Source organism: Megalobrama amblycephala, linkage group LG1 (genome assembly GCF_018812025.1).
Source record: "Megalobrama amblycephala isolate DHTTF-2021 linkage group LG1, ASM1881202v1, whole genome shotgun sequence".
NCBI lineage: Eukaryota > Metazoa > Chordata > Actinopteri > Cypriniformes > Xenocyprididae > Megalobrama > Megalobrama amblycephala.
In genome coordinates, this window is record NC_063044.1 from 44,769,010 (window position 1) to 44,793,276 (window position 24,267).

The 24,267-nt window shown below is 37.2% G+C and overlaps 1 protein-coding gene across 2 annotated transcripts in view; it reads left to right on the top strand.

The window, feature by feature from the left end:
• Positions 1 to 24,267, top strand: part of prkcbb (protein kinase C, beta b) — a 160,229-nt gene that overhangs the window by 99,204 nt on the left and 36,758 nt on the right. For both annotated transcript variants that reach the window (XM_048195275.1, XM_048195266.1), the window contains exons 11-15: positions 3,827 to 3,918; positions 10,458 to 10,520; positions 11,912 to 12,050; positions 14,222 to 14,302; positions 14,831 to 14,938. In XM_048195275.1, coding sequence (XP_048051232.1) covers positions 3,827 to 3,918; positions 10,458 to 10,520; positions 11,912 to 12,050; positions 14,222 to 14,302; positions 14,831 to 14,938 — 483 coding nt within the window. The remainder of the gene's footprint in view (positions 1 to 3,826; positions 3,919 to 10,457; positions 10,521 to 11,911; positions 12,051 to 14,221; positions 14,303 to 14,830; positions 14,939 to 24,267) is intronic.

The following is a 24,267-nucleotide window of genomic DNA, read 5'->3' on the forward strand; positions in this document are numbered from 1 at the left end:
TATTATATGAGCTTTGTACTTCACTCGCAAAACATCATGCTTCACATATAACAGCACAGTGAGACGGTGGTCACGGGTGGTAAACGGCAGACTGTATTACAGAATTTAATTGAGCAGTGTAATGTTTGGTTTATGTATTTTATTTTAATATTTAACAGGCTGTGATATCATGTAAGCAATGCAAGAATTTGTGTGCGTGCGCGTGAGGTGCCGGCGCGACCACTGGATTTGTTTTCCTTCCTTCAGTAAACTGTCTCCGTAATTTATGATCATACAGGTAAAAGCAAGACATCACTCATACATTTACAAAAGACACTCAAATAACGAAACCTGTTTCCTTTCCTAGATCTTTGGAGTGCGCCACAAATAACCACTTTAGTTTTGTTAATCTGTAGACCTAATTTTTAGCCTATAGGCCTAAATATTCCCTTTTATTTTATATGTGTTATGTAGGTAGGCCTAGTTTTCTCCGTTCACAGAAGCGCTGCAGATGCATGATGTGACGTTGAAAATTGTACTATCCTGCAATTTTCGCTGGTTTCAAAACGCTCAACAAGCTGCATTACTTGACATTCATTTTCACTTAAATGTAGGCCTAATACTTGATGGTTGGTGACTAATCCCAGAGTATTGCCATTTGATTGTGACTTACCTAACCTATGATGACTTGACAGCTGGGCTGAGCATGTCAGCGTGGGCATTTCACTCCTTGGATGCGTCAGCGTCACATTTGCGGAGGCTGTACTATTTGAATTCGTGATTGGTTGACTGCCAAATCAAAATATTTAAACGGAATGATAAAATGACGTTATTAACCGGTTAATGACCATTTAAAAAAAGAGCATATATGTTCAGAACGATTAAATTTGATTTCGTTTCCGTTTCTGGTTACGTTCCGGTCAAAATTTCGTTCGTTTCCGGTTTTGGTTTTTGTTCCTTGAACCGGTTCAGAGCCCAGCTTTTCGCCTCTTCTTTCATCTGTTCTCATCCCTTCAACTCGCGTCTGCTTTCTCTTCTCGTCTTGTCTCACTTCTTCTTCTCTCCTCTTCTCGTCGCTTCTCTTCTCATGTCTTCTCTTTTGTTCTTTTCTCGTCTTTTCTCTCGTCACTTCTCGTCTTGTCTCACCTCTTCTCACCTCTTTTCTTCTCGTATAACCTCTTCTATTGTAGTCTTGTCTCTTCTCTTGTCTCATCTATTCTGTCATAGTCTCATCTCTTCTGTTCTTGCCTCTTTTACTGTAGTCTCATCTCACATCTTCGTCTTTTCTCTTCTCGTCTCTTTTTTGACATAAGAACAAACATGGGTACACGTCACTTTGTATTCTTTGATTTTGTAGCACGACCAAACATACACACATGGGCACACATACACACACTTGATTCCATCCCTCCCCATCCCCCACACGGTGCTTAGAGACTGCAGTAATTTGTACATCGAAAAGAATGGTGTGTGTGTGTGTGGTCATGTGAATGTGACATGCTCACAGTGGGGGCAGCACGCCACACACTCATCTGTGGCCGCAGCAGAGCTGTGACAGGCAGCATCGCCGTCTCTCAACATCCTACTGAGCACCGCATGAGCCCCTGTCACCGACAGCAAGATAGCAAGAGACGGAGAAATCGAGACAGGAAGTGAGAGTCAAAGGATAGAGAGTACTGAGTCAGAAACCAAGGAGACTCTGGGGGAGGAAAAGATTGTGACGTCATGTGGCTGAAGCTCTTTTATGCCAGATTTTTCTGGAAACGCATTGGATCTCAAATGAAGCTACTTCTCTAAATCATCTCCTCCTTCGCACATGCGTTCGTTAAGAGCAAATAAAGCCCGGTTAGCGGCAAGATACCCAAGTGGGGTGTTGGGAGGGGATTTCTTTATGGAGGGGGATCAGTCACAGGAGGTATTTGACAGCCAAACAGCTGCAGTCATGTAGATTATCCTCAAGCCTATAATGGGGAGTTAGTCAGATGTGTGTGTTTGTGTGTGTGTGTGTGTGTGTGTGTGTGTGTGTGTGTGTGTGTGTGTGTGTGTGTGTGTGTGTGTGTTTGTATGTGTGTGGTTTTGTATGCTGATGTAGTTGTGGGGGTTTAGGTAGTTGGTGTGTAGTGGAGTGAGGTAAAGACTCTTTCCCGCCCGCACTCTTTCCTTCCTGACAGTGATGGGACCTCCTTTAAGCACTGCTGCCTAGCAGTCCCTGTCCCTCTCGCACTCTTCATCACTTTCAGTCTCTTAATCCTCCCTGACTCTAATTCCCCTGACCATCACACACACACACACACACACACACCACCACCACCACCACCACTGCAGGAAATTACACCACCCGCAACTGATGCAAAATAAGCCTCATCATTACAGGAAGAAAGCCAATAAAATGGAGCCCAGGGAAAATGTGGCTGAAACTTGCAGATATGAAGACGTCCAATGTGTTTTGATCTCTGGATTTTGGCCCTGGGATTTGTCTTGTGTGTACTTGTGAATGTGCAGTTGTGTGTGTGGATGTTAAAAATGTTTTATAGGCCTGTGTCACTAACGGTAAATGTTTTTGCAGAGGGTTGAGTGACAGTAAAACCAACACACAAAACTCCATCAGCGTTTCATACAATCTCACTGTTAATACAGAATATACAGAATTATTCATGCTATATTTTATATACACACAGCATGACTAATTCTATCATATTCCCAAATGAATGTTTCTTTTTAGTGAAACAGAATCTCTCTACAGTTACTGAATTACTGTAAATGATTACTTTTGTCCTGTCCAGTTTAAAATGAACCAAGAACTTGTAACGATGTGGCTGCAGCAATCGCACGACAAAGGAGAATACAACAGAAAAGCTATTAATTACAATCAAACTAGTAAAACATAAACATAAAGTGACACCGAACAATGAACAGAAGGAACTAAGGGCTTAAATACATACAGGGACTAATCAGCATAACATGGAACGGGTAGGTAATTCAAATCCGAAACAATGGTGACTAACAGTGAGTGAGTACTCAGGCAAACAGGAACAGGGAAAACGAAATCAATACACAATTAAACTTAGTCTCGCGTAGCCAGAGCTTCAGACTGACGGAAGAAGGTCTGGACTCTATCGCAGCTTTCATTGGCCAAAGACTGCCCAGAGGCCGTGTGACTGACATGTAATGCAACCAATCACAGTTCGTTTTGTTGTGCGTCATGTTTAGGGGCATGAAAATGTAAAGTTGATGTGCCTACAATAACAGACTGGTGTGCATATAATAAATTATTCATTCAAGAACGTTGTGCCAGTTCACTGCAACATTGAAGCCACGAACTTCACATACTTTTGAAAATCCAGCGTTTAGTTGATCCTGGTAAGCGCTCGTACGTCACAGTTGTAAGTACGATGGCTTTGGCGTCACAGCATTTGTTTCCAGGTGGACCGTTAAAGAACGCGACATACACATCTCCCGGACATCCTGTAGAATTCAACCAACCAGATGAAGACTTCAAAACTCCTGAAGTGTTTCCAGATAAGTGTGCCATATGCATCGGATGTTCAGCCAACAGTCCGTGGCCGTGATGTCTGAGTAAATTAAACTAAACCTAACTCTTAAAGTAAAGGAATCTACTTGGTACCACAATTGTTACATTTTCATACCTACTATTCTGTCCTATTTATTCTAAAATTTACACGTCTAAAATACTGATCACAACAAAAACTTAGAAGAAAGAAACTTTTCTGTATCTTTTCTATATTCAGCTGGATGTTACTAGAAAATTCAGCTGTCTTACTTTCTGTCATCTATTCTCAACTGTCCAGTGTTTCTTCCTTAACCAACTGTCTCTGTGTGTCTACAGGACCGCCTGTACTTTGTCATGGAATACATCAATGGTGGGGATCTCATGTACCATATCCAACAGGTTGGCAAGTTTAAGGAGCCCCACGCTGTGTAAGTACAGCTCTTATCTCTGTCTCCGCATAGCGTTATCAAGTGGCCACACTGAAAAGATGTGGCATTTTCAGAATCAAATCAAAAGCTGACCAATGATCCTTTTGAGGGAAAAGGGCCGGTGAGTTCATTGATGCACCAGCGAGTTCATCGATGAGTTCACCGGTGAGTTCACCAATGTTAAATGCTGACTTCAAAGAAATTGTTCACAGTTGAACTCACTGATGACTGAACTTATTATTTTACCATGAGCTCACCGATTGGTTCATTGATGGGCGCAGTGAGAAGTCATTGAGAAGCTTACCAATGTGTGTCTGTTAGTTGAATGTGGTTAAACTCATTTAGCTAGCACACACTGTAGAATGAACAGGTGCTCTCCTTGTTATTGCCCAATCGGATGATGGGTGGAAAGGAGGGACATTCAAAGGGCAGAAAAAGTTTCCCGCTGTGCTGTGTTGTCACTTAAAAGTGACCTCAAACTAGTTTGGGCCACTCTTGCTGCTGTCGCTCCTCCTCTTCCTCTTCCTCAGTGCCCTCCTGTTGGAGAAATGAGGTGTCTACTCAGCATAATTCGTAATTAGGTGAACGAAGGCCAGGTCAACCTGCTCTTCCCATCTTTGACTTTCTCTTTTACTCTTCTTTTTTTTTCTTTTTATCTCCATTTCTGCAGATCTATTCATCTCTCCCCCTGTGATTTGATGAGATGTTGAGTTGAGGCAGATGAGATGAAAAATATAAAGCTTATTTGTTCTTTTACATAGGTGTGTGCAATATGTTTAGTCTATGGTAATAGTGTAATTGTTGTTTTAAGGATGGTTTTGCGAGCTGACATTATTGACAGTCACAGTGAGTTTTTGTCTTATATTTATATCATAGTTTAGTAACATCGCATGAGCAACAGCGTTTTTCCGAATATCAGCATGATTGCGATACTGATTTTGTACAACATCTCAATAAACAAGAAGGTAATATTTTTAGTTACATTTTAGACACAATATTGTCTGTCTTTGCACTATTTCACCAATGAAAATAGTTCAAAACAAACCCACAGATTAACCCTCATGTGTCACACAGCAGTGTTTTATTAATGAATGAGTCATGTGCTTTAAACGAATCTGGTGAGTCAATGATTCAATGACCCATTCTTAAAGACAGTCACTTACATTGTTCCTGCATGAATTGGTCATTTGAACTTATGGATTTTTTTTTTTTATACTGATTTAATTTGATTGGTAACAGCCCTATATTGTCTTATTATATAGTATTTATTGATTATATGTAAGACTGTGACATAAAAGATGATGCATACATCTAATAAAGTTAGAAAAATTTCAAAAGGTAAAAATGCCCCATACCAGTCAGATTAGCACCCGTTAATGAAATGTTAATGTCTGTCACCGCTGTGAACTAACCACCACCGTGCAGAATATGAAGAGTATGAAATATAAATTAATATAAGTTTTGGGAATCGGCTGTCCACGACAGGCCTAAACCAGCCAAGGTACCAGCACAAAAACACACTCAGAAGAATATTGTCTAATTATTGTTATCAGCAAAATCCAAGAAAATATTAACATTTTTTGTCAATATTGCACACCCCTATACTCTTACGTCTTATTTCACTTCTCAATTCTTTTGTTTAAAATAAGCATGAGAAAAGGAGACTGGTTTTCGTACTAATAAAGTGAACACAGAACATTTTGCATTCACAAAGCACAATCACAAGTGATATATTCTGATTCCTGAATACATTTAAAGTCATCACATACAAGCTGAAATTCCTGTGAACCACCCTGTAACTAATTTGAAGAAAGAACGAACCAACGGCAAATAGACAGGCATTTGAGGATGATCTCAGTATGGACGGCACCTTGGCAGTAGATGACTGAGCTGACCTTTGCGGTAATCTCCTCTCAGAACCGCGTTCTGTCTCCACATCTAACAAGCTTCATCTCTATTTGCTCTGCTTGCGGCTTGCTGTCTGCCCTTTATCATAAAGAATTAGCCCGTCTCTGTGGAAGAGAGCCACGTTGTTATTGTGTTGGATATGAAGCTCAACACAGTTCAAAGGTCAGGGTGATTATAAGCACCCAATGACAGGGAGGACGTGGAATGGTTGCCGCATGCTGTAGCTGTTGGTAGTGGAATAGATACAGGTTTCCACATGCAAAATTCCACAATGGTTGTACAGAACACAGTGAGGGGCTTTTATTTGCCTGTATTAAGACATAATGAGAGTCAGTCTTATTTTATTGTAAGACACAGGGTGCTTTCACACTGGCAGTTTAGTTCAAAGTGGGGCACAGTTTGCATGAAAGGAAGGAAGTAGGAAGTGGTCTGAGTTCGGTTGCACCACAACTGTGGTGCGATTTGCGTGTATGTGAAAGCAACATGGTCCCAGGTGTGCACTTGTTCAGAAACATCACTAATTCAACAAAACGTAGGGGTGCGTATACCTTGGATACATATGAGCGAGAGTGAGCATGTAGTTTCATCATGTGGAGTGAGTGCAATCAGAGTGGCAATGAATGGCTCGCAGTCCGCTGTTTCTTTAAAGGGTTAGTTCACCCAAAAATTCTGTCATTTATTACTCACCCTCATGCCGTTCCACACCCGTAAGATCTTCGTTAATCTTCGGAACACAAATTAAGATATTTTGTTGAAATCCGATGGCTCCGTGAGGCCTGCATAGCCAGCATGACATTTCCTCTCTCGAGATCCATAAAGGTACTAAAAACATATTTAAATCAGTTCATGTGAGTACAGTGGTTCAATGTTAATATTATAAAGCGACGAGAATATTTTTGGTGCACCAAAAACAAAACAAAATAAAAATTTATATAGTGATGACCGATTTCAAAACACTGAATCTTCAGAGCATTATGAATCAGCGTGTCGAATCATGATTCGGAGCGCCAAAGTCACATTGATTTCAGCAGTTTGGCGGTTTGACAAGTGATCCGAATCATGATTTGACACAGAAGAATCATAATGCTCCGAAGCTTCCTGAAGCAGTGTTTTGAAATCGGCCATCACTATAAAAGTCGTTATTTTGTTTTTTGGTGCACCAAAAATATTCTCGTCGCTTTATAATATTAATATTGAACCACTGTACTCACATGAACTGAGGAGGAAATGTCATTGCTGGCTATGAAGGCCTCACTGAGCCATCGGATTTCAACAAAAATATCTTAATTTGTGTTCCGAAGATTAACGAAGGTTTTACGGGTCTGGAACGGCATGAGGGTGAGTAATAAATGACGTTATTTTCATTTTTGGGTGAACTAACCCTTTAAAAGTGTCTGTTTGCAAGCAGCAAAATGCCACCTTCATGCTACACACATACAGTAAATCTAAGTGTTTTTTACTCTGCTGCGCACAATAGCAGCAAATTATTAAAGAACACAACCAGGGGCGTAGCCATCATTGCAGAAGTGAGGGGGGCAGAAATGTTGGGTGTAATACCAGTTTTTATATGACCTTTGTCTAATTGATAGATTTTATTTTTTTAATCTCATCTCTTGCTTTTATTTTTGTCAGGGTTCTGCCCTGGCAGCCTTGTCTGTGTTGTCTTTGTTTCATGTTTCTATGTTTATGTTGTGTGTCAGCACATGGCTTTGTCTTTGTTTGTGTTTGCCATGTGCTCCTCTGTTCCCGCCTACTTATTTCCAGTTACCATGCCCTCTTGTTTAGCCCTCGTTAGTCTGAGTGTTGTCACCTGTTCCTCATGTTCTTTGCTCCCTTTATATTGTGCCCTCTTTCCCTCTTCTCTTCACCAGTTCGTTAAACCTATGTGCCTACAAGCGTGTTCCTCATTGTGCTGTTGTGTTCTTCTGTTTGCTACCTTGTCCGAGCTGAAGTTTGTGTCTGGATACCTTGTCTTGTGTCTACTGTTTCTCCCGTTTGTTCCAGTCCCTGCAAGCTGAGCAGCAAGACCGGTGCAATGCCTGATCGTGCCTGGGAATCTACCTACATGTTTTGTGTGATCTTGTCTGGCTCTCGCTGCATCTATTGGCCTTGTGCTGTACACCAACCCAAGCAAACCAGCCTGTTCACATCCTGGGCTGATCTCAGCGGCCATTCCCTCAGCTTGCCTGTCATTGTGCCTCATCTCTTCCTATTGTTTGGACTGTGTTTACCTCCTCACCTCTATCTTGTCTAACGTCTCGTCAATAAACCTTTAACGCTTATCCTGCGTTTGAGTCCTCCCTCATAGATCCCTGACAATTTTGTAATCAATTTGCTTTTAGTAAGAAATCAAATACACTGCTGAACAATAACCATTTTATGACCATTTTATGATTGGTTTATGTACTACAAACACTTGTGCATTAAGTCCTCATGGATTTTATACAATGTAAAAAATAAGGAATAAGGCAGAAAATATACAGTACCTATCAAAAGTTTGTAATTGTACAATTGAAATGTCTCTTTTGCTCATCAAGGCTGGATTTATTTAATCAAAAAATGCAGTAATATTGTGAAACAGTATTACATTTTAAAATGGCTGTTTTCTATGTGAATATATAGTAAAATGTACAGTATATGTGGTCAAAGCTGAATTTTCAGCATCATTACTCCAGTCTTCAGTGTCACATGATCCCTTAGAAATCATTCTAATATGATGATTTGCTACTCAAGAAACATTTATGATTATTATCAATGTTGAAAACAGTTGTGCTGCTTCATATGATTGTGGAAACCATGATACCATTAAAATATTTGTGGGACGATTAAAAAAGAAAGAAATTAATACTTTTATTCATCAAGGATGCATTAATTTATCAAAAGTGATAGTGACAATAGAAATGCTGTTCGCTGAACTTTCTATTCATCAAAGAATCCAGAAAAATTAAATGGTTTCCAGAACAATTTTAAGCAACTGTTTTCAACACAGATAATAATCATAAATGTTTCTTGAGCAATAAATCATCATATTAGAATGATTTCTGAAGCGACACTGAAGACTGGAGTAATAATGCTGAAAATTCAGCTTTGATCACAGGAATAAATTACACTTTAACATATATTCACATAAAAAAACAGCTATTTTAATTTGTAAAAATATTTCACAATATTACTGTTTTTACTGTATTTTTTATTAAAAAATTGCAGCCTTGGCTAGCATAAGAGGCTTCTTCTTTTAAAAAACATTAAAAAGGTTGTCAATTAGCACTGCATTATTCATATTCATTACGTTGAGATGGCTTGAAAAACACACATAAACCATATCTTGTTCCAATCATGTGTTCATTGTCTTCGCGTTTCATCAGTCAATGCGTTTCTGCATTTAATCAGCTGCTGCTGCTACTGCAAAGAGCTGAATTACTTCTACAAAACCGTTTTGGACTTTCTGCAAGAGAGCGCCCTCTGGCTTCCAGTATGAATGAAACGTATATTACACGAGTGTGAGCTCTCCATTATGTTTAGATCGCCTCATTTTAGCTAAGAATAAAACGTCTCTTTGGATTTAAATAATTATTTATTCACATTGGCCTCTATGTGCCTGAAAAAAGTGCGGAGGACGAATTTACGTTTTATTAAATGTGCGGGGGTTAACACATCCCCCGTGTATTCTACGCCCCTGAAATTGACCTGTGTTATGTTTTCTATCATGCGGCGGCGGGGGTGCCGGGAACAATTGCACTTAGACTCGGACCATAGCAAGCGTAACCAGTTTAAAAGCTTCCATAATTACTATTTTCTTCTTACTTTGCTCCTCCTCCCCTATTCTTTCAGTATCTGGATATATAGCCACCATTTATTCACATAATACACTCAAACATAAATGAAAAGCCATTCAGCAACTCTTACCGCAAATTTTAATAACACTGTTAATTTTGGCAGACAAACCTCGCTGAGTTTTGAACATGAAGCTCAAATGAAGCTGTAAAAGTGTTGCAAATGTTTAGGGAATTTACCTCTCGTTTTTTCTCTCTCTCTGAGTGGCGATAGTCGAAGACTGGTTGCCGCTCTGGCCTGGAAACAGAAGTTATCTTTTGACATAATCTGGCTCTGTAGTGAGGCCTGTTTTCTGCTCCACCCCCAGCTGCATTAGTCACTGAACACAAATGCTAATTCTCTTCAAATGTTGCTCTAAAATATGGGACAGACAAACACGCCACCTGATAAATAAAAGATTACTGCATGCTTGTATTAATAACAGATATCTGGCTTCCTTTATCTCTCTAATGTCTTTTCCGAGGGCAGAGCTCCAGTCTCCGTGTCTCTCAAGAGAAAAGGCACCTTTATCAAACGCACCTTTATATATTATTTATCAGACAGATCTCTGGAATACTAGATTCTGATTGGTCAGTCATCACATTATGTGGACCTGCTCTACTTCATGTTGGAGTTTATTTTGTGATAATGACCATCTGACCGGCTTCTGACCATCCACATTTTCCAAGAAAAGCAGCTAAACTGATTAATCTCCTGTGTTCAGATGTTCATATTGATTCAGGTGTGTGTGTGTGTGTGTGTGTGTGTGTGTGTGTGTGTGTGTGTGTGTGTGTGTGTGTGTGTGTGTGTGTGTTTAGGTTCTATGCTGCAGAAATCGCCATAGGCCTGTTCTTCCTGCATTTGAAGGGCATTATATACAGGTGAGTGAAGCCCAGACAGCAACACGCATATCAGTCACACATAGAAGTGAAAAGAGACTTCCTTATAAAAATTGACTGCACATTATGGCCGCAGCAAGGATCTTTAGAGGGGTTGGGGTATTAGACGACTCGCTTCCAGAACAAAACGCACTTGCTTACACATAGCAATTGATCTTAGTCAGAGTCGATGCTGTATTTAGTTTGACGCAAACAAAAACAAGGCTTTGAGGGATGTAAGTACTGTCCGTTCAATTTACTGTACTGTTGTTTAACTGAGTGACGATCATTCAGCCAGTGAAACATTGACAACACAATATGTCTTTCCATTGGACATCTTGGGTTGTGATTAATTAAACATGACCTGTGCGAGTTAATCAAACAGTGCAGAGTTTTAAATTGTTTTGCGTTTCATTACATTACAAAAACATTATTCTTTTTCCTTGTACCAGTGTAGCAAGACAGCCCCTGGACGATGGCCTAAACAGGAAGTAGGGCTGTAATCCAGGCTGTTAACACAAAACATGTTTCCACTGCAAACAGACAACATTCATGAATTCTTTACAAAGCCCTTTTTTCTCCTTCATCAAGCTCACCTGTGCTTCCCTTTATAAAGCTGCATAGGCTGACCAGTGTAATGAATATTAATGATGTAGTTGATATGATTTTGCTGGCAACATAAAAAGAGTGAATGAAAATTGCAATGATTGTATATGCTTTATTGCCATTTGGCCATTAAGTCTGCATTAATAGACTAATTCTCGACTTGAGAAAGATGATTAAATATTGTTTTGGATTGAAATACAGCAATATAGTTAGTAAATTCATTAACTTTCAGTGAATCATTTAAAACCGATGCATCCATATGGCATTTCATTTAAAATACTTTAGGTAAAAAATGCTAAATAGCTAAAAATAAAAATAGCTAAATATTTTGTTGTTGCGTGTTGCGTGCTATACCCTGGCTCACACGAGGAGTGACTGAGTCTGATGAATATTTTCCCTATTATTCGGTAGAATTGGTAGTGCCGCTTTCCCTGAATTTAGCACTGTAATACGTTTTTCCTCAGTCATTTTTTGTCTTATTGCACTCATAGCTAAAGGTTTGAGTGCCGTGTGCTGTGATGTGACCAAAAGAGAGTGCGAGAGCGGGAACACATGTGCAAAACAGTTCTGTTAATAGCCTATATAAATTATATAGCCTTTAAATATGCTCCTAAACTCGAGTAGCAGACCACTAGTGTGTGTGTGTGTGTGTGCAGCAAATGAGATTGTTTGTCCTGAATTTTTGCCAGCCATAACACATACTCAGACATAATTGAATGACACAGTCTCACACTCATTCCGTGTTCTTGCATTTTCATTCTGGCTCGTCTCATCTCTTTCTGCATCAGAGATCTAAAGTTGGATAACGTGATGTTGGACGCAGAGGGTCATATCAAAATTGCTGACTTTGGCATGTGCAAGGAGAACATGTTTGATGGAATCACCACCAAGACCTTCTGTGGGACCCCTGACTACATCGCCCCTGAGGTGAGTGCTCAGAAAGGGTCCTGTACATGTGTGTTGATGAGTAGTGACGTATTGAATGAGAGAGAAGAGCTTGTGGCCTACATATTTCATGTGTGTATAATTCATGAACAATTGCTAATGTAGTAGTACATCTACCAGGGCTTTTACTACTGCAACTGTACTTGGTCTCACACCTGCCTACTTTCACCAGTCAGTAATTAGACTAATCTTATATTGGGAAAATACATGAAAACTTGCAGTTTATTGAGCAAGTGAGTCATCAACTAACTAGGTGAGAAAGTAAGTTTTTTGGATTGATTCACCAATCATTTTACCAAATTCATTAAAATGAAAAGAAAGTGTTTTATTCTATTTTCGTGCATAAAATGGGCTTTATTACTAATCAAAAACTATATATGAAACGATAGTTTTTACACTACTGTTCAAAAGTTTTATATGTTTATTTGAAAGAAGACCCTTATTCTCACCAAGGTTGCATTTATTTGATCAAATTTAGAGTAAAAACTAATATTGTGAAATATTATTGCAATTTAAAACTGCATTTATTTGAACTAGAAATATTTTGTCACATGTAAACAAAATTCTTTACTGTCACTTTTTATCAATTTATTGCATCCTTGAAATGAAGTATTAATTTCTTTCTTCTAAAAAATAATCTTATAGACCCCAAACTTTTGATTGGTAGTATAAAAAGGACTTCCTCTAGATATTCCTTTTATACATAGTTTCTGATTAGTAATGAGATTATTCATGAGGCATGTTGGCAACGCTGTGCCACAATAGAAGGAAATGAATCAAATACAGGATTTTGATTTAAATACTAGTGACTATAAATTTGGCTGGTTTTACAATATTAAAAATGTTAAAACGGCAAAGAACAATGATATAAAACATTTTATTCTGCTAAGTGTAACAGTCCTTAGGTTAACATAATGACAGAATCCAATATAACCGGCTCTAGTTTAACATTATAGATAATTCAACTTAAATGTCAGGTAAATATCAAGAGGTTAGACACCTTAATAATGAATGATACAAAAAAATGAGAAACATAAAAACATAGCATATAATAACTGCAGTATTCTTTATAATGTCTGCATTCTCTCATACTGTGTTGTTTCTACACTGCAAAAAATGCTGTTCTTACTTAGAATTTTTGTCTTGTTTTTAGTCAAAATATCTTAAAGTTCTTAAATCAAGAAGCATTTTCTTGACAAGAACAAATTATTTTCTTGTTTTCAGGAAAAATAAATCAAAATTAAGCACGTTTTTCCTTAAAACAAGCAAAATAATCTGCCAATGGGGTAAGCAAAATAATCTAAAATAGTCCAAACTGAAAACAAGATTATATAGCTTATTCTTGGTTTGAAATAAGATTATTTTGCTTGTTTTAAGGAAAAACTTACTTAATTTTGATTTATTTTTCCTGAAAACAAGAAAATAATTTGTTCTTGTCAAGAAAATGCTTCTTGATTTAAGAACTTTAAGATATTTTGACTAGAAACAAGACAAAAACTCTAAGTAAGAACAGCATTTTTTGCAGTGTAGAAATCACTTAATTCAGTTCCACATAACACAGAAATCATTTATGCAAATGTCTAAATGTTTATATTTTAAAAGATATTTTAAATGAGATGCCAAAAGATGATTTTGAATTGACCACCAGGACATAGTATGTCCAAAAAGGCTTTGTATTGTTTCACTGAAAGTCATCCTTTCGATATTAACCATTGTATTGCCATCTCATATAAGTCATGTACTCGTAGTAAAGAAAACGGGTGCGTTACCCAGAGGCAGCGTCATGCAATAGAGAGTAACGTTGATTAGACATCTCACGTTCATCTCACCGAGCACCAGATGGTACAGCTCCAAGTGTAACGGCGGCAGCATGAGCTAGAGATGGATTCGTGTCAACAACACGCTTCCAAACCCAGACACAATACGCTGTAGGAGTGAAAGGATTTCAGGGTCATCTGATCCTCAAAGCTTAAGCTGTTTCATATTGTGTGTATGAGACACATTGTGACACATGTTGAATGCACCATGAACATTTCAGTGCTCCTGAAACTCTATAGCATGGATTGATTTAAATAATTACAGTTGTCCTTGGAGTGTTACTCATTTGTAATTGGTTCTGTTTACGCCTTACGCTCTGTGTGTGTCCGTTTCAGATCATCGCTTACCAGCCGTACGGAAAGTCAGTGGACTGGTGGGCTTTTGGAGTTTTGCTTTATGAGATGCTGGCTGGGCAGGTAAGAGTTATGACAACCCAGATCAAGAAGGCCCACGTCAAGGGGTTTGTGCCTTTTTGGCCTTCTCTCATTCGCTCCGTTTCATTTCCTCTCTGCTGCTTGCAGTAAATCACCTCTCGCTATCTCAAGGTCAGTTTTTATTAATTACGCTCTGCAAATCTCCCGAGACTAACGGCAAGTATTTCATGCCTATCGGGCTCAGTCAATTATTTATGAATTGTTCTGAAACAAGTCAAGCTTTGAACGCTGAAGAAAAAAGTCTGAATTGTTTCCAGGGGAGGCTGCTGCTGCTGCTGAGCTGTCCTGACAAAAGGATGTCGTAATTCTCTTTTCTAGTCTTCCCTAAATAAACAAGACTTGAAAAGGCACTTTTATGGTGATGACTTTCAAATTTCTTATGTTAAAGGGACGCTGGTGAAAACTGCAAGCAAACGAGACATAATCCACGTTATTATCATCGACCATTTATAGTAACAGCAAACAGAATCTTCCTGTCATCTTCACCCTCTCTTCTCTCTTTTTCCACAGCCCCCGTTTGATGGTGAGGATGAAGATGAGCTTTTTCAGTCCATTATGGAGCACCATGTGTCCTATCCCAAATCCATGTCCAAGGAGGCTGTGGCCATCTGCAAAGGGGTGAGCAGCCAGTATACATCACATTCCTGAAGCAGTGACCAAACATCCCGTCTCATACTGCAAAGACATTTCCAAAACATTTCACATTATTATTATTATTATTTTTATTATTTGGTCGTCAAATACAGATTTTTTTTTTTTTAAGATACAAATTCTTTTCTTTTTTTTTTAAGAAAGGATGCATTAAAATTAATGAAATGTGACAGGTTATTTATAATGTTGCTAAAGATTTCTATTTTAAATAAATGCTGTTCTTCCTATTCTTTCGAACCATTATATATATCACGGTTTGTTCAAAAATATTAAGCAGCACAGCTATTTTCAGGATCATGTGACACTGAAGACTGGAGTAATGATGCTGAAAATTCAGCTTTGCAAACTTTTGAACAGTAGAGTTGTGACATTACTTTTTATTTACCCAGTTCTCATTACCGTATTGCAAAAAGAATTGCATTAATTTATGTCATGCCTTTTATTGAATGACCGTCAATGGAGAAAGATGCAGCAGAATGGTGTAGTTACAGCATCTACCAGCAGGGGCTAAGAGGGTCATGCTAACAAGTTACACCTTGACCCCTTGGCCTGAGTGAACCCAAAAAGGGTCAAATTCAGTTCAGGGTGACTCATGGCCCGGAAAGGTGGCGATTCAGTCCAACTCATCAGGGTGTCCCTGAGAAAGTTATTTCAAGGTGACTGTCTCTGCCGTTCACATAAGTCGCTTTGAATGAAAATGTCCAGTAATTCTATGACCTCATGTGATGCATAATGAATCACTTATTCATACCAGCAATGGTCATTGCAGTTTGCTCTCAGCAGCCTTGAAAAATACCACAACCTCTGACCTAGCCTTTCAATATGCACGTCACGGCCCTCTCAAAAATGACCAGTTCTGTCTGTTTCTCTCTTTCTATCCTTCATTCACTCTCTCTCTCTCTCTCTCTCTGTTATTAGCAGGCCAGTGCTGCTCTAGACTCGAGCGCTGGTAGGTGAAGCAGCGAGTACACATGATCTAATTCTTTATTTGAGAGATCTTCTCTCCTGCAGATAAAAGCACACAAACATACGGCCTTAGACGGCACACAGTGGGAATGCCAATGACTCTTGGCTGTGTGCAGGACCCAGGATCTCAGCTCTGTTAGTTGTCTGCTTTTACTAGAGCACGGCTAGGCTGGCTTTGAACAGATATGAATGTTTTTTTATTTTTTTTGTTTTTTTATTGAAGATAAAGCCCCAACAAAACCAGACAAAAACCTCAGAATGTCAGGGGCATCTCAGTCAATAGTATAATGTATTCCCTAAAAAGTGCTCGAAAGGGAGCTGTCTCCTATTTGCTTATTCTTTACATGTTTCTGTTCTTTCTCCTTGTCACTGCGGTGTCAGAGTGGAGCATATGGCTGCTGAGAAAAGGAAAAAATGCATTTTATAGAAGAATGAAACCCAGGCATGTGCCGTGGAGGACGCAAATACAATAAGAACATGAAAAATAAAGAAAGTCGAGTATATTTTTTAGGACCATTAAAACCTTTATTGTAATTTCCCAGTTCTTATTACTGTAATGCACAAATTAATACAACAACAATAATAATGATAATGAAATAAAAAAGAAAAATAATCTACATTACATTATTATTTTAATTTTCAAACATTCAGTAATTTAAATTGCTGAAGAAATTCAATAAATGCAAAGGCGAAGCCTATTTTTTTTGGATCCATTAAAGGGATGGTTCACCCAAAAATGACAATTTTGGCATCATTTACTCACCCTCAAGTAGTTCCAAACCTGTATTAGTTTCTTTCTTCTGTTGAATAAAAAAGAGGATATTCTAAAGAATGCTGGCAACCAGACTATGGAAGCTTGTTTCCGCCATGAAATAAAAAATAAAAAAGGTAATTGCAAGTTTTTATCTCACAATTCTGACTTTTTTTCATGCAATTGCGAGTCTATATATCTCACAATTCTGACTTCTTTTCTCAGAATTGCAAGATCTAAACACAACTGCGAGTTATAAAGTGAGAATTGTGTGATATAAAGTCAGAATTGTGTTATATAATGTCAGAATTGCAAGTTATAAAGTGAGAATTTCATGATATAAAGTCAGAATTGCGAGTTATAAAGCCAGAACTGCGTGATATAAAGTCAGAATCGCGAGTTATAGTCAGAATTGCATGATATAAAGTCAGAATTGCATGATATAAAGTCAGAATTGCGAGTTGTAGTCAGAATTGTGTGATATAAAGTCAGAATTGCGAGTTAGTCAGAATTGCATGATATAGTCAGAATTGCAAGTTATAAAGTCAGAATTGCAAGTTATAATCAGAATTGCATGATATAGTCAGAATTGTGAGTTATAGTCAGAATTGCATGATATAGTCAGAATTGTGTGATATAAAGTCAGAATAGTCAGAATTGCATGATATAAAGTCAGAATTGTGTGATATAAAATCAGAATTGCGAGTTATAGTCAGAATTGTGTGATATAAAGTCAGAATTGCGAGTTATAGTCAGAATTGCATGATATAGTCAGAATTGTGTGATATAAAGTCAGAATAGTCAGAATTGCATGATATAAAGTCAGAATTGTGTGATATAAAATCAGAATTGCGAGTTATAGTCAGAATTGTGTGATATAAAGTCAGAATTGCGAGTTATAGTCAGAATTGTGTGATATAAAGTCAGAATTGCGAGTTATAGTCAGAATTGCATGATATAAAGTCAGAATTGCATGATATAAAGTCAGAATTGCATGATATAAAGTCAGAATTGCGAGTTATAGTCAGAATTGCATGATATAAAGTCAGAATTGCATGATATAAAGTCAGAATTGCGAGTTATAGTCAGAATTGTGTGATATAAAGTCAGAATTGCGAGTTATAGTCAGAATTGCATGATATAAAGTCAGAATTGCGAGTTATAGTCAGAATTGTGTGATATAAAGTCAGAATTGCGAGTTATAGTCAGAATTGCATGATATAGTCAGAATTGTGTGATATAAAATCAGAATTGCGAGTTATAGTCAGAATTGTGTGATATAAAGTCAGAATTGCATCATATAGTCAGAATTGCATGATATAAAGTCAGAATTGCGAGTTATAGTCAGAATTGTGTGATATAAAGTCAGAATTGCGAGTTATAGTCAGAATTGCATGATATAAAGTCAGAATTGCATGATATAAAGTCAGAATTGCATGATATAAAGTCAGAATTGCGAGTTATAGTCAGAATTGCATGATATAAAGTCAGAATTGCATGATATAAAGTCAGAATTGCATGATATAAAGTCAGAATTGCGAGTTATAGTCAGAATTGTGTGATATAAAGTCAGAATTGCGAGTTATAGTCAGAATTGTGTGATATAAAGTCAGAATTGCGAGTTATAGTCAGAATTGCATGATATAAAGTCAGAATTGCATGATATAAAGTCAGAATTGCGAGTTATAGTCAGAATTGCATGATATAAAGTCAGAATTGCATGATATAAAGTCAGAATTGCGAGTTATAGTCAGAATTGTGTGATATAAAGTCAGAATTGCGAGTTATAGTCAGAATTGCATGATATAAAGTCAGAATTGCGAGTTATAGTCAGAATTGTGTGATATAAAGTCAGAATTGCGAGTTATAGTCAGAATTGCATGATATAAAGTCAGAATTGCATGATATAAAGTCAGAATTGCGAGTTATAGTCAGAATTGCATGATATAAAGTCAGAATTGCATGATATAAAGTCAGAATTGCGAGTTATAGTCAGAATTGTGTGATATAAAGTCAGAATTGCGAGTTATAGTCAGAATTGCATGATATAAAGTCAGAATTGCGCGTTATAGTCAGAATTGTGTGATATAAAGTCAGAATTGCGAGTTATAGTCAGAATTGCATGATATAGTCAGAATTGTGTGATATAAAGTCAGAATAGTCAGAATTGCATGATATAAAGTCAGAATTGCATGATATAAAATCAGAATTGCGAGTTATAGTCAGAATTGTGTGATATAAAGTCAGAATTGCGAGTTATAGTCAGAATTGTGTGATATAAAGTCAGAATTGCGAGTTATAGTCAGAATTGCATGATATAAAGTCAGAATTGCGAGTTATAGTCAGAATTGTGTGATATAAAGTCAGAATTGCGAGTTATAGTCAGAATTGCGAGTTATAGTCAGAATTGCATGATATAAAGTCAGAATTGCATGATATAAAGTCAGAATTGCGAGTTATAGTCAGAATTGCATGATATAAAGTCAGAATTGCATGATATAAAGTCAGAATTGCGAGTTATAGTCAGAATTGTGTGATATAAAGTCAGAATTGCGAGTTATAGTCAGAATTGCATGATATAAAGTCAGAATTGCGCGTTATAGTCAGAATTGTGTGATATAAAGTCAGAATTGCGAGTTATAGTCAGAATTGCATGATATAGTCAGAATTGTGTGATATAAAGTCAGAATAGTCAGAATTGCATGATATAAAGTCAGAATTGCATGATATAAAATCAGAATTGCGAGTTATAGTCAGAATTGTGTGATATAAAGTCAGAATTGCGAGTTATAGTCAGAATTGTGTGATATAAAGTCAGAATTGCGAGTTATAGTCAGAATTGCATGATATAAAGTCAGAATTGCGAGTTATAGTCAGAATTGTGTGATATAAAGTCAGAATTGCGAGTTATAGTCAGAATTGCGAGTTATAGTCAGAATTGCATGATATAAAGTCAGAATTGCGAGTTATAGTCAGAATTGTGTGATATAAAGTCAGAATTGCATCATATAGTCAGAATTGCATGATATAAAGTCAGAATTGCGAGTTATAGTCAGAATTGCATGATATAAAGTCAGAATTGCATCATATAGTCAGAATTGTGTGATATAAAGTCAGAATTGCGAGTTATAGTCAGAATTGCATGATATAAAGTCAGAATTGCATGATATAAAGTCAGAATTGCATGATATAAAGTCAGAATTGCGAGTTATAGTCAGAATTGCATGATATAAAGTCAGAATTGCGAGTTATAGTCAGAATTGCATGATATAAAGTCAGAATTGCGAGTTATAGTCAGAATTGTGTGATATAAAGTCAGAATTGCGAGTTATAGTCAGAATTGTGTGATATAAAGTCAGAATTGCGAGTTATAGTCAGAATTGCATGATATAAAGTCAGAATTGCATGATATAAAGTCAGAATTGCGAGTTATAGTCAGAATTGCATGATATAAAGTCAGAATTGCATGATATAAAGTCAGAATTGCGAATTATAGTCAGAATTGTGTGATATAAAGTCAGAATTGCGAGTTATAGTCAGAATTGTGTGATATAAAGTCAGAATTGCGAGTTATAGTCAGAATTGCATGATATAAAGTCAGAATTGCATGATATAAAGTCAGAATTGCGAGTTATAGTCAGAATTGCATGATATAAAGTCAGAATTGCATGATATAAAGTCAGAATTGCGAGTTATAGTCAGAATTGCATGATATAAAGTCAGAATTGCATGATATAAAGTCAGAATTGCGAGTTATAGTCAGAATTGTGTGATATAAAGTCAGAATTGCGAGTTATAGTCAGAATCGCATGATATAAAGTCAGAATTGCGAGTTATAGTCAGAATTGTGTGATATAAAGTCAGAATTGCGAGTTATAGTCAGAATTGCATGATATAGTCAGAATTGTGTGATATAAAGTCAGAATAGTCAGAATTGCATGATATAAAGTCAGAATTGTGTGATATAAAATCAGAATTGCGAGTTATAGTCAGAATTGTGTGATATAAAGTCAGAATTGCGAGTTATAGTCAGAATTGTGTGATATAAAGTCAGAATTGCGAGTTATAGTCAGAATTGCATGATATAAAGTCAGAATTGCATGATATAAAGTCAGAATTGCGAGTTATAGTCAGAATTGCATGATATAAAGTCAGAATTGCATGATATAAAGTCAGAATTGCGAGTTATAGTCAGAATTGTGTGATATAAAGTCAGAATTGCGAGTTATAGTCAGAATTGCATGATATAAAGTCAGAATTGCGAGTTATAGTCAGAATTGTGTGATATAAAGTCAGAATTGCGAGTTATAGTCAGAATTGCATGATATAGTCAGAATTGTGTGATATAAAGTCAGAATAGTCAGAATTGCATGATATAAAGTCAGAATTGTGTGATATAAAGTCAGAATTGCAAGTTATAAAGTGAGAATTGTGTGATATAATCAGAATTGCATTATTTTCAATTTCCCAGTTCTCTTAACCATAATGCAAAAAAAAAATAGTACATTACGAAGTGTTTATACATCATGGTAGTATTTGTGGTACTGCCTTTAAAGCATCAAGGATTTACATAGTAAAATTACTACATTTGAGAATCAGTTAATAAAATAGGACCCACTTTATATTAAGTGGCCTTAACTACTATGTACTTACATTTTAATTAATCATTTGATACAATGCACTTATTGTGTACATACATGTTTTTACATTGTACTTATATTTTAAAAACCTGCATGTAATTACATCTGTAATTAATTTCTGTAATTACATTCATAATTACACTGTTGACCCATCCCTTAACCCTTACCCCTACCCTTAAACCTACCCATACCACCAAAGCTTTCCCTAACCTTACCCGTATCCACCTCAATATCAGCAAAAGTGTTTTGCAATTCAATATGAACCCAATAAGTACATTGTACTTATTTTTTGATGTAAGTACATAGTAGTTAAGGCCACTTAATATAAAGTGGGACCATAAAATATGCTGAATTGGCATGAAAATACTGTAAATGTTTGTGAGATTCATCAGTGTAGATTTTCCTAGGCTTTGATCATCATCTACCCAACATGCCATCTGTTGACCCATTTTTTTTTTTTAGTTAGGACAATGGAAATCTTTGGTATTGGGAGGACAACAAGTTCTGGAATATAAAGTGGAAAGAGAGATGTGAGAGCAGGTGTCTCCAGAGGGACCTTGCACACTAATACATTCATGCTAATGTGAGCATTAAATAATGAATCAACCCTCTGCGTTCAGAATCTGAATGCTGCCCCTCTTTGACTGGCTTCATGAAAATGCAGCATGCTGCTAGGTAAAGCCTGATAAACAAAAGACCCCCTCCTCTCCTCCCTCTGATCCCTCCTTTTGCCTCTCCTTTCTCCATTCTTTCGTGTTCTGTCTATTTTCCCTCATAGATATAGATGCACTGGATAACCCTCGTCTATTTTGTTCTTCCTTGACTTATCCTCTTTCTGTCTTCTCCTCAGTTTGTCTGCAGAGCTCATTGTTTTGCTCATTGAGTTCTGTCTCCCTCTCTCCTTCATAGGATCTGCTGTAAGTGCTTGCTGAACTTCTCTAATAGCTTAATTCTGCAGTGCAGCAAGTGTGTCAGATTCTGGAGTCCTCTCTCCCCAACAATCTCCTAAAATAGAGCAGGAATACTAAATGAATCCTTGACATTTAAGACAGATTGGAAAATCCTGTAAGTTTGGACAAGTGCGGCTTTAGGCGTGTGGCGCTGCCGCCCTCGCTTCCGGGAGAGCTACAATGGAGCTATGCAATATAAATGAGGTATTTCCCTTAACCAAGCGGAGCAATCGCTCTTCCAGCACAGTAATTGAATGACTAATTTAGTCTGGCCTTGTGACTTTCAGAGGACAGATGGACAAATTGAACCTGTCGTAATCAAAATGTTGATGCCTTATTCTGCCATAAAAAAGCAAATCCTCCTCTTTGCTTCTGAAGAGCCTGGGGTTTTAGTTGAAGGGGATATAGGCTTTTATGCACAGAACATCGGCTGCGGGAATATTCATTTGTGCCACTTACATCGACAGATTGCAGAGAAACAGCACAGTGAGTGTATTAAACTCTCTGTAAGACGTGATGAATATATTGATGCACAAGTCTCAAAACGTGGTCAGCTGCCCCTACCTAGACATCATTTTTGGGCATCGTATGTGTATTTGTAATGCCCAAAAATGCTGTTTACAAAAAGTACCATGGTAATACCATAATAGAAATTACATGGTAAATTAATTTGGGCATCATTCAATACTATACACTACCATTCAAAAGTTTGGGATCGGTAAAATTGTTTTCATGTTTTTAAAAGAAGTCTCTCTGATCAAAAATACAGTAAAAACAGTAATATTGTGAAATATTATTACAATTTAACAACTGTTTTCTATTTTAAAATGCAGTTTATTCCTGTGATGTCAAAGCTGAATTTTACTCCAGTCTTCAGTGTCACATGATCCTTCAGAAATCATTCTAATATGCTGATTTGGTGCAAGAAGCATTTCTTATTATCAGTGTGCTGCTTAATATTTTTGTGAAAATAATGACACTTTTTATCAGAATTCTTTAATGAATCGATAGTTTAAAAGAAAAGCCTTTATTTAAATAAAATAGAAATCTTCTGTACCATAAATATCTTTACTTATGAAAAGTTTAATGCATCCTTGCAGAATTAAAATATTAATTTCTCTCCCAAATATCTCAAACTTTTGAACTGTAGTGCATATATAATAAAAACAAATGCTCCTGTAGCTCAAAGAGTAGAGAATGATGCTAGCAACACCAAGGTCATGGGTTCAGTTCCCAGGTAATTCATTAACTGATAAAAAGTATTTGTTTGAATGCAATGCGATGATAAATTTTGGATAAAAGCATCTGCCAAATGCATAAATGTAAAGTACCATCTGACACCATAATTATGGTATGGCATCACCCCCGTACATTTTGGTAAGTGTAGATAAACAGCTCAATATGTTTTGAGACACAGTATTTATATGAAATAAAATGCATTAATTCTATAAAATAACCTCCTGGATGCGTTTAAGGACTCTTTTAATGAAGCTAACAGAGGCAGAGGATGGCGTACTGCAGGAATCGCTCGTGCAGCAGCGGTAACAGCAGATATGTGCGACTGCGGTGCTCTGAGTGCTAATTGAAGAGTATTATCAGTGTTGATGGAGTGTACAGCTCTGATATCATAGGATTAAAGTGGGATGCTGTGGTTCTTTGATATGGAACACAGCCCAGCACACCGCTGAGAGAGGCTTGGGACACAAGCCTGATACGGGCTGATACGCCGTGACTAAGGCCAATCTAGAGCTTGCACACAGACTCTCGCTCACTTTCTCTTTTTTCTGCTTTCTCTTTGCATATGCTGTATTTGTGTAAGCGCTCGTCACCATACACTAACGGTACAAATGTATCTCGAGCCATCTGTCAAACCATCTGAGTGTAGAACATGGTGCATGCTCAGCTTAATGCCTGTTCTTGATACTGTTGGAATCTAGCTAATTTGAAAGTGTAGATAGATCGTTTGTCTTTTATATATATTGTTTATTG